This window comes from Trichoplax adhaerens, genomic scaffold (genome assembly GCF_000150275.1).
Source record: "Trichoplax adhaerens TRIADscaffold_7 genomic scaffold, whole genome shotgun sequence".
Taxonomy (NCBI): Eukaryota; Metazoa; Placozoa; class Uniplacotomia; order Trichoplacea; family Trichoplacidae; genus Trichoplax; species Trichoplax adhaerens.
The window spans coordinates 2,879,785-2,891,475 of record NW_002060949.1 but is presented as its reverse complement, the minus strand read 5'-3'; the positions used below and the strand labels follow the sequence as shown (position 1 = coordinate 2,891,475).

The 11,691-nt window shown below is 30.4% G+C and overlaps 1 protein-coding gene across 1 annotated transcript; it reads left to right on the top strand.

The window, feature by feature from the left end:
* Window positions 1–860: 860 nt before the first annotated feature.
* On the top strand, window positions 861–10,483 carry TRIADDRAFT_58113 (uncharacterized protein; the record flags this gene model as incomplete). The annotated part of the gene is made up of 22 exons (XM_002114337.1): window positions 861–904; window positions 1,375–1,457; window positions 2,131–2,315; window positions 2,835–2,905; window positions 3,601–3,774; window positions 4,318–4,435; window positions 4,753–4,799; window positions 5,020–5,129; window positions 5,244–5,302; window positions 5,927–5,989; window positions 6,095–6,184; window positions 6,395–6,468; window positions 6,586–6,728; window positions 7,154–7,708; window positions 7,914–7,959; window positions 8,478–8,575; window positions 8,733–8,824; window positions 8,994–9,091; window positions 9,162–9,313; window positions 9,649–9,759; window positions 10,071–10,187; window positions 10,281–10,483. The coding sequence occupies 22 exons, from the start codon at window positions 861–863 to the stop codon at window positions 10,481–10,483; spliced, it is 2,733 nt and encodes a 910-aa protein (XP_002114373.1).
* Window positions 10,484–11,691: the final 1,208 nt, after the last annotated feature.

The window sequence follows — 11,691 nt, the reverse complement described above, 5'->3', positions numbered from 1 at the left end:
CTCGATGTTGGCGATTTCCAATTTTCTTGACACATTTAATATCAAATGATCTCCCAAGATATAAAGTCTGCTCTATCCATAAAAGTTCATCAATAGCATAATGTAAAGGAGTTTATTTCATCAGAATCTTTCAAAAGTTTGTCGACAATACAGCACTGTAATTAGGGTATATTTTGATACGACGGAAATTAAATTTACTCGTCATATCTATTAATTATTATTATTATTATACTACACGGGTGTTGGTACATATATGTCTGATGTCAGCTGTAACCACAGTAGCATATAAATATCGATGTGCAGTAACATGCAGATCATACAAAATAAAAATGAAAACACATCCTTCTTCATCAACCCTTGCTAAAAGACCTATACAGTACACGCATAGTATACTGTAAATGCACGCCTTTGATTCAAATACGGTATACTGTACACCACAACTTTACTAGGTGATATTTTTAATTCAAGCTCTGAAAATCGTTTTGCCACGATTGTGTATCCAATGTTAACTTAATGTAGTTTTAAAGTGTCAACAAAGTTCAATTTGTATCCCTTAACACCATCACTGCCTATTTTGGTGTACAGATGTGTAAATTTTCGAATATTATTGTTCAGTATGATCATTGGAGATGGGAGAAATACATTACCATAGCTACTCTTTCCCTATACAGCAGTAGAGCTCATTTAGTGTATACGATTACTAACTAGGATTTCTACTGTGCGCGTACAATCTTGACAGTGGTATGTGCTTATTTCAATTACTTCTTTGGAAAGCAAGCTATACTATACAGTATGTTCAGCAGAGAATGATGTTATTACAGCACTAGGAATTACATTTTAAATTCTACTGATGTGAAAGAATGAATAAAATGGAAGGGAACCCGATTACGCAATCATTAAACTTGTAAGATTTACCTGATGAAGTTTTTTTTCTAGTAAAATTGTATAATATCCATCGTTAAATATTAAGAGTACTTTTTATAGGCTCATTAATAGCGTTAATACCCAACTACGAGACGTATTTTCATTGGTATTTTACTTTATTTATTTATATACAGTAGTCTCAAATATCTATTGAACTTTTCTACATACGGTATTATAACAATACTACAGTATATCGCACTGCATATACCGTCGAACAGATCAAAACTGATATCATTTGAATACAAGGAGATGCCGCTCGTATTTAAATTGATCATCTTTAAGGATAATTAATTATATTACGATGATTGTTGTAGTATCGTTATTTAGAACTGGCATATCTTATTTGTTCCTCTTTTGTATCTATCACTGATATAAATTTATTAATATCTTATTCTCCATCGTTTAATAATACACTGCTATATTATTTCCTATATCTATGTACGTGAAAAGATATTACAACCTTCGCGTAGTTTTGAAACCGCTCAGCCGATTTCAATGCCATATCGATGTCAAGCAACTTCATGGCGGTTTAAGTAAGTTTAACTGGGAAAATAAATGATAGAATCAATTACTGTACGAAAGGGTTATTCGGAAGATTATAATCCAAGCTGTATGTAAATGTAAAAAAAAGGACTATTATATATGTTCTCTTTTCACGACGTAATCAAACATCAAAACAAATAGTAATTGTTATTATCAATCATTGATATTTTTCTAATTGTTTAGTTAAAACTAGGGCCAAAGCAGTATAATTTAATATAGAGAATTTAACTGACAGTGTTTTAAATAGGCAATCCCGTTAAAGGATTTTATGGTGATTTGATCATCCTATTAATATATTATTTTATTATTTATAGTTAATAACATTAATAATCGCTGATTAAATTTTGTTCTATAATTTAATATTCATCAATCGAGATAATTATAATATCAAACATTTAGCCATTTTGTTTTTTATTCTTTTGATACAGTACATTAGGGTATAGCTAGAGTACTGTATCGATTACGCTTTACTCATTACTCTCCGTTATTCTGTCATCAATCATCCAAGTTTACCACTAAGTCAGGTCTTTTCATTCATTATTTTAAACTTATTATAAATAGTAATAGCCCATCGTACGGTATCAAGGCTTCAATACGCGTATACTCTACCGATATAATGTTGTGGAAGCGATTGCATATTTATTCTTACTTGTTTAACAATAGCTGATAATGATCAGACGGATCATCAAATTGCTTGTCCTTCTATTGCTGTTAATCGTCATCAACATGGAAATGAATTGGAATACGGCGCAATCTCAAAAACTTTTCATATCGAATATCAAAAAGAGAAAATTGAATTGCACGATGGCTTCCAATTTTCTATGGACATATTATTACCTAATGATAAAGTAAGTTATAGAAATAATCAGTCATAATGAGGCAATTCTTATCAAGGCTACGTCGGTATGTTCTTGATATACATGTACAATATTCGTCTATCAATTTTGATATCACTTTACTAACATCCATGTGCAGTACAGTACTGTACATTGTACAATGTCGTACTTTTGTATGCTACAGTACATTTATTGCTCTAATAACGCCTAAAGCTAGCGTATTTTACTATGATAAATATGATGAAAAAATAATTTGCAGTTTCGATTAATAACAGTAGCAAAGTTACTATTGCCGTAAACGATTTACTCTATAACAGTATATACAGTAGTTATGTGTACAGTATTGATGTATTTGTTATACCATATACGAGTATATATTTATTAATATCTTTAGTAGGAGTAATTGCAACAGTATTTTTTTTAACATAATTTCGTAGGATATGATAATTGTCCTTGGTGCTCAAATTATTTTACTGCCTGTAGTAAAATATATATTTATTTATTGTTTTATGATTTAAATTTCTGTAATAGTCTATGGAATGGATTAGGACAACATCATTTTCATTACAGCTATCGCTTTGCTATTATGAAAAAGATGATAAGTAAGTCCAAAACTTGAAATTGACATTTCAATCTTCGAAATTATTCTTTGCTATTCGGTACCGTAATTCCTGTCAGGTCAAACTATTATTTAAATTATCGAGGTTGTTAGTAATCCGTACTAGCTTAGGTTCGACAGTGTCAATTTAAATTATTTCACTAGGATAGCTTGCTTGTAAATATCATCTTTCGTTTGCCTGTTAAAAACAGACTACTGTAATAGTAATATGCGCACGGAACTCGGTATTATGAATAAATTCAAGATATCAAAAAGGGTTTCTACTTGTTAAAGTATAAAATTACCAACAATGATTAGGCCTTCAATAATCAAAATAAATTAAATCTATCACTATCAGCGTAACGAATTTATTGCTGTTTGATACTTATACTGTTTGTATCTTTTATTCAGTTACTATTTACTATTTAAGAATTAGAAATAATTATAACTTCAGTTGTTCTAATTGTTTTATTATCAATTCCATTTCTCGATTTTAGTTCGGCTTTAATTTCGTTATTATATTTTGCCAATGAACTTGAATAATAAACATTTAAATTTCATAGTTGGAGTATTTTATTATAGAAGTATAAAATATATATATCAATAAGATAAGGAATATTATTGTATTTGCCGGACAATGTAGTTGCTTTATTATCGGCTTTATCAAATCTGCATCTTATTTTTCGTATTTCTTTATAGACCTACCAGCTGGTCTGATCTGACATCGATTGTATCCTATAATTTAAAGCTTCAGTTATCATCATGTGGCCAGCTACACTATGCGAGACCAATAGTGTTTGATTATTTGCATTTATCGGCTGTTGAAATGGTAATACATTCGATGTTAGTGGGTATCTATCAACCAACCATAACGTAAGTTATTACTAACAAATTCTTATGAGACTTGAGTAATCAGTCTTATTTTATTATTCTTGGATAAATAAGATATCTTTCGGCAGTGTGTAAAAAATGTACTATACTGAGCTCATTATTCTTGAAAATAACTTTAGCATTTTAAAGATAACATAGATTATTGCATTATTGTAATTTGTTTATGAGCATTGAAATTTATATATACATGATAATTCTTAATGTTATCACGTTACATTCTAATGATCGTAAATGCAAGTGTAGTGACATATTAAACTCGATAGCTATATAGTAATTGTTCTTATTATACTATATATATTGTTTCATGATCTAATTATTGTAGCAAACGGTTAGACTACTGGAAGATATTATTTCATAGTATTTTAAGAACCTACGTTATCGCCAAGATCGAATTTACATGTTCTAGATATTATGATCGTTCTTTAATGTCATTTTGCTATCACGAACCTAAGAAAGTTATGACAGAAGATTCTTTTTACCGAGAGCACTGTTTTTGTTACTAATTTAATCTTACTTATGTTGTAGCAATAAAGTCATCAAGTACGGTTTATTTAACAAGCGGTCAACATCAATAACAATAACTGAAGATTGTAACAATCAGCATTTGAATCTGCAACACGTTTTCTTTCCTTATAAGACATCCGTAAGTTTTTAGCAATCCCACAGTTACACTGAAGTTTGCATACATATTATAACATATGAGATGAAATTCTGGGGCAGAATAGTTACTAAAAGCTTTGAATATAAGCCGTCAACATTAAGTTGAAGCTGCATTGACTATTAATTTGTCAGCCATTAGTAGTTATCTATCTGTACTCCTGTGCACTACATGTATGGTTATTAAATAGCGAAGAAATGATTAACAACTTGATTATACTATTGATTTAAGGAGGTTAATGCTGTATTTCATCTAAAATAATTGTGGTATATCGTTATATAATAAAACTGAATTTTTTATAGCATCCAGCTAGTAAGAAAGATCTTGACAAAGCAATTCATATATATAAGTAAGTTTATCTATTCTAGCTTAGCAAGTAAAATCTCATCAAGGAAGTATTCCTCATTTAGTTATTATTACAATAAGAGCATATGCCATTAGTATCGATGAAATATAAAATATAGTATTTTAAGATCTTTTAAAAGAAGCAGTATCTTAGATAACTACTCTTACTATCATTTCATATATTAATTCCTATAAAATAAATACAACATCTGCTTGAATTTCAGATATTGGTATTGTCATCTCGTAAAATGTACGAACCAAATAAACTCCTGGATACAAGATTTATATAAAACATTACACAGTAATCGTCAACAAACTTTATCTACATCTACAGGTACGTCAAATTTAATTCTGCTTAAATGTATTATATTTTTAATTTTTGTTTTTGCCAATCTGAATATTTTTAAATTACTGAGTTAAATTGTTAATAACAATACCTTAAAAGTAGATGTAGGGGATGAAAAGCAATCGCATGGGTTAACTGATGAGGAAGTCAAACAAATACAAGTGGGTTATCTTAATTCTGTCTAGCTATTATAAACATTTTTAATGATTGCTTCATTTTTTAATATTATTAATACCTGTTTGTAACTTTTAACGAAAGATTTAGAGTAGATTTGCAGAGCGTTGATAACTGCAAATTTAAATAATTCCTTACCTTATGTATTGTTAATATTATTAATACGTGCTAATTCAGTGACATTGCACTATACAGTTCTATAAAAATTAATGAAGTTATGACTTAAAATACTCTAGTTTAACATATTGTAAGTAATGAAATTTAATTTATGCAATAGACGAAATCATTTAAGAATAGTACAGTACTGTAATTTTATTCATTATCCAGTGAGTACTCTCTAACGACTTTGTATTGAATACGTAATATTACGTTATGATCTTGGATTACAAAGTTCATAAAATTTATGAATGTAAAGATGATCGAATGTATATTCCAGTAGCGACATGGTGAAGCTCTTTGGCTAGTAGTTGATAATAAATATATCACAGCAGGATTTAACTGCGAGAATATTCTAGTGTAGCTGTTAACATTCACCGTACGACAACGTACGTGATCTAAAGTACGATGTTAATTATATAAATTCAAAATATTTTTGTAAATTTATTTTATAGGCGTTCAACATTGAAACAATTTCAGAACAACTTTCCGATAATATCAAGATATTAAATGACAAGGTTATATGGAATAAGTTATGATAACTCTGCTTATGATTTTGTAATTATCGAGTAACAGCATACCAAAATATTGAATTTAACTTTCTTACATCATTTTGATTCTAGTTATCGCAGCTGTGGACTAGTTTATTAGAGGTTGTTACTAATAGCCCTATCTTACAATCAATCCTGTTAGAGAAGCATCATAAACAAAGGGTAACGTTAATATATTCGAGTAACGCGATTGCGACTATGTAGTTTAAGATGAGGTTGCTATTGTAATAGTATCAAAAATTTAAGAATTCTTCGCATTGATATCATTACAACGTTCACCCATTATTTGATGTTATACTATCTATTAGTATTACTAACAGTAAAAATTTGACTTTTATTTATGTTATGGCTAACCAAAAATTGCATTTATAGGTATGTCGCATACTTGAAACTCTTTTTACGACTAAAAGTCGTAGGGATTTGTTAGGCTGTTATCACGCTAGCAAGTATGAGTATTCTCTAAAATTATTTTAACATATCAATTTAGATTGGTATTGCATTTAGATAATCTGATCACTGCAACATTTTCAGCTAATATTATGACTACTATTAATGTTGCGTAGGGACGAAAGCAAATCACGCATTTTGCGTTATATTTATTCCACCAGTTATCTGAAAACTTTACCAAATTTACCCGTCCACTGTAGAGAAAATGATGGCGAATATGACAACATACCAACATTGTTTGAAGATATTGTATGTAATGGTAAGAGAGCGTTTAGGCGATGATTGTGCCTACATTGCGGAAGTTCTTGATCAGCAGTTGTTAGAGCTGTTTTTATTTCGATAGTAGCTGATGTTTTCTTATATACTAATTTTCTTCGTGTAACATAGCATACATCAGTCCTAAGGAAAAGTAGTTCTATACTTTAAGGTTATTATAAGTTGCTACACTCACTAAAATAAGCAATTTGTAGTTGCAAGATTGGGTATATCTTGATCACGGGAATAGAAAGGACAATTTTTTCTTTATTAAAACTTTTTACGTCAAATAGAAAGTGAAAAGTTCGTTTAAAATTCTTTCTTAGGAGCCTATATATTTAAGAATTACGTAAATGTCTATTCGATTAATATTAGGTGCTCGCATGACAATACATTAAGTAATAAATAAAATTGACGTATTTTCTACAGGCTTTGAAAGAACGAACGCCAGCAACAATGAGTTAGAAAGCTCTAATTCAGTTAATGGTCATTCCAATCATATAAACGAATCACAATCAGCTCCGGATAGGTATAAGCAGAATGGTTCAGCATCTTCCAGTCAATCCGAACATAGCCTTAATACCGATAGTTACGCGTTATGTCAGCCACTAATTCGTAAGGCTATTTATAATAGTATGCAACCAAGACCAGGCACTGTTGATATTCATTTATCGGCAGAAGAGAAAGACATGATATCGGTATTAGATAGAATTGGTAGAACGGATGGAACTTCTCTCTCACCAACAAAAGCAAGTCAACGTATCATATCTGAGGTGGCTAATAGCGATCAAGATGATTTCGATTTACATCCCGATAATCAGTCACCAACTGCGAGCACTGTGTCTACATCATCGTCGGCTGTAAAGTTGTCGACTTCTGATCGTGGCTATCGGAATGATAGCACTAGTAGCAAACCGCATACACTGAGTAATACGTCAATGGATGACGTTGCATTGGTTTTCGATGATTCGATAGATGTCTTTGGTAAGCTATAATACATAACAATTATTGCGTAATAATATTTAATTAATCTATTCGGTAAGACTATCAACTTAGCTATTAGCAACCTCAGCTCATGATAGCTGAGCAGACTTTGCACACAGAATAGTAACTGTTTATCTCATTTGCGCGATTATTAATGATAGAACATAATTTTAACAGACATGGGCGCTACTTTTATAATTTACAGATTCCAATGAAAAATTATTGAACGCTACCGAGCCGGAAGTGGGAAGGTATGTGATAATAGTCTTATGCGATCTATGATGTAATGCTATTTTATATTACAGAAAGTGAGAAACAAATATTAGCGCAGAGATAACCATGTAGACTTAATTAACTCCCATGGCCTTGTAGCTTGAGAAACTATTCTATTATTAAAATAATATAATAATAGCTGCGTTCCTCGCGGATTACTTTCCGACTAAGGTGCTAATTTTTTAACCATGTTTCTAGTAAATTCATTAAAGCCAAAGCTGGGCTAAAAGAGTTACTCCAGTCTTGCGAAAATTTTTCTAGGTTTGAACACGGAAATTTAGTTTTGTTTTAAGTTTATTGATTAAATAGTAGTAATGTTAGCAATCACGTTGTAACCTGTAACATGTATTGTGGTGGAATTCTATTTTCTAAATAAACTCTGTAGATTGAAATTTAACGTATTAATCAGCTGTATGTATTGTTTAGTATTTAGAAAATTTAATAAGATGACTTATTTCGTATACTGCAACATTTTTCTACCCTTTATTAAAAATAGCGTGAACAAGTTTGAATCAGCCCCTTTCTTCGCTTTTGATCCTAATTCGGCTAATTCTGGGGGGACACACTTAGTTATTTGTGTTCATGGCTTAGAAGGTCAGGCTTTCTTTTAATGGCTGTTACTGCATAGAACTAATTTAGTGATAAGATAACATGATTAATTAGAAATCCCTGTATGTAGGGTATTAATTTGTTTAAAATCATGCGCTGATTGTTATTATATGGTACCAATGTATTCATAACAACACTGCAGGACATAAAACTGACTTAAGGAACTTTAGAATATACTTAGAGTGTGCATTACCGGATCATAACTTTGTTTTTCTGATGTCATCTGTAAATGAGGTACAGTACTAGTATACTGTAGTCTTTGATAAAATTTATTTGTCTTACTGAATATAACAACTGAGGTTTCTAACGACATATAACATGATTGAAATTTACAGTGGTGTTCAGTATTAAAAGCATAGCTTGTGTATTGGATTAAATGAGTATTAAACATGAATTCTGATAGGATAACACCTTCGATAGCATGGAGGTTATGACCGAAAATCTTATTGCCGAAATATCGAGCTTTATCAAGAGAGAATACATTGAACCTACTCGTATAAGGTACGATAGAATAACAGTTCTAAAGTGTTACCGCTAAAGTCTAGTAACGTATCTATCGACTATTTTTTAGTTTTATAGGCCACAGTTTAGGTACACTTCTTGTTCGTTCAGCACTAGGACATTCACATATGGCACAATACCTGGATAAATTGTATACATTCGTATCCTTATCTGGACCACATTTGGGCACATTGTATCATCCCAGTACTATCGTTAATACAGGTAATACTTAAAGCCCTGTAATATATCAATTTGTAAAAACTGAGGTTAAGCAAAATCCTTAATATTGATTGATAATGTTGTTATGATACTAGTTAGTTAACTTAAAATTTCCTAAGCGCGAAAAACATACGATATTATTTATTTCTGTTTAAGCGATTTATGAACTGAAATTATGATGCGATAATTTATATACGCGTATATTGTTTACTATAACGTTTTGAAATGCTTTAAATTTCGATTCTTTTAAGGTTCATTAGTATTTGGAGACGTTGTTTAATTAGGTATTCTATATTCAAATGATAATCACCTTAATTTCATTGTTTTCTTTACATCAGGAATGTGGTTTATGCAAAGATGGAAGAAATCGACGTCATTATTACAGCTATCATTATCCGACCATAGCGATCCAAGGAAAACATTCTTATATCAGTTAAACAAATCTGCAGGTAATTTAAAGTTACAAATATAAGTTTAGTGAATTATTGGGTAGTTTTTGGAACACTACTTTTATTTTGTATTTGTTTGAAAACGAATATTATCAAGCTGGTAAGAACAGATGAATAGTATGTAGCTGAATGTTGACGATCAATAAATTAATGAATGATATGATATTTGATGGCTGGCTAATACCGAGTCAAATTTTTTTAATTTAGTTTTAATCTATTATAATTATATGATAATATAGCTAGATAATTTGAAAAGAAACTGTAGCTGTTCTTTGAATATATAAAAAATTTGAAAAATTTATTCTTCTAAGGACTGACTCACTTCAAGAATATACTATTGGTTAGTTCGGAGCAAGATCGTTATGTTTCTTATCATTCTGCTCGTATTGAGCATTGTAAGCTGTCAATAAAAGATAACTCAGATCAAGGTTTGATTCTATTATAATTATCTCTGCCCGTCCAAACGGTCTTGTCTGACGGATTATTTTCTATAAAAATTGGATATTTATTTCTTGGTTTAGGTGCTGTATATACTGAGATGCTGGAAAGCTTACTGGAACCCTTAAAGAAATCAAATACGAATGTTATCCGCTATAATATCTTTCATAATTGTGAGAGTTCATTAAATAGTTTCATAGGAAGAGCTGCTCATATCGCTATGTTAGACTCAGAATTATTTACGGAAAGATTTTTGTTCGGTTATGCCTTGAAGTATTTTCGTTAGTACCGGCGATGTTACCGTAATAGAGTGATGACTTTTTATCAAATTGTGATAAGGTAGCATACTGTATAGTTAAGCTTCAGAGTGTAAATACATAATAGTCATTTTAGATATTTTTGTACAGTACAACTTTTTTTACTCCCAGTTTATTTATACCATCTTTTGTAGCCAATTATGAATCCACAAGCAGCTACGCTTTTGTTTTATAAGTACATAGCTGTATAAGAACTAATGCACTATCAAACTATCACTATACTGCAGTAGCAGTATGTGACGAATTCTCAATGATGAAGAAAAATGATTTAAAATTTTTATATTCTTACTAAATTTTTGATTCCGTTGTAGAATACTGTTCCAGTAAAATTTTATACGAGAGTGTAAGTCTGAGAGCATATAGACGGCAGTGAATTAAAGCTATCATGTTCACTCTGTTTAGATGCGATACTGGTATACGGGGGTACTCATTTCAATGGTTAATTAAATAATTAAAACTGCAAATTATAAAGTTATGAAACGTCCAATATATATATATATATAGCTTATCTTGCAATAAGTAGTCACACATTCATATTACAAACATTTTGTATTATGATTGACTTAGTCAGGATGTAGACATGATAAATTATATGCACAGTATGGTATCAAAAAGTTTTTATCGAATTACAAATATCAGTTAAATTTTAAAATAATAAAGATACCATTCTAATTAGATTTTATATTATACTTTGCAAACATCATGAACGCATACAATTGCAGGCGTTGAGCTGTACAGTAATATCGCAAGCGTAATGTAACGAAATAAATGCGTACTTTGTGCTTGGTTAATATTGCGTCAAAATTTATATACATGGGGTAGTATAACTGAGACTCAGTTAGGGAAATTTCCTTGTCACAACTTACAAAGTATGATAATTTCAGATTATACATGTATAAAACAGTAATTTTCTATGATATCAATATTTTATATAGGAGTTGCATTTAGCCTATGAACAGAATTGATCTTCAGAGCAACCATACAGTCCATTAAAACTTGAGTACAATATTTCTTACAAGAGTTTGTTTAGTACTCTAACGTTACAGGTAAAAACAAAGTACTTCAAAGTAGATATAATCTAAAGTATACTGCGCAGTAGAACATTTCATAGTCAGATTTAGCGATATACAAATATCAGCAAAAATAGATCAAAGGAATTGATATTCAAATCTTAATC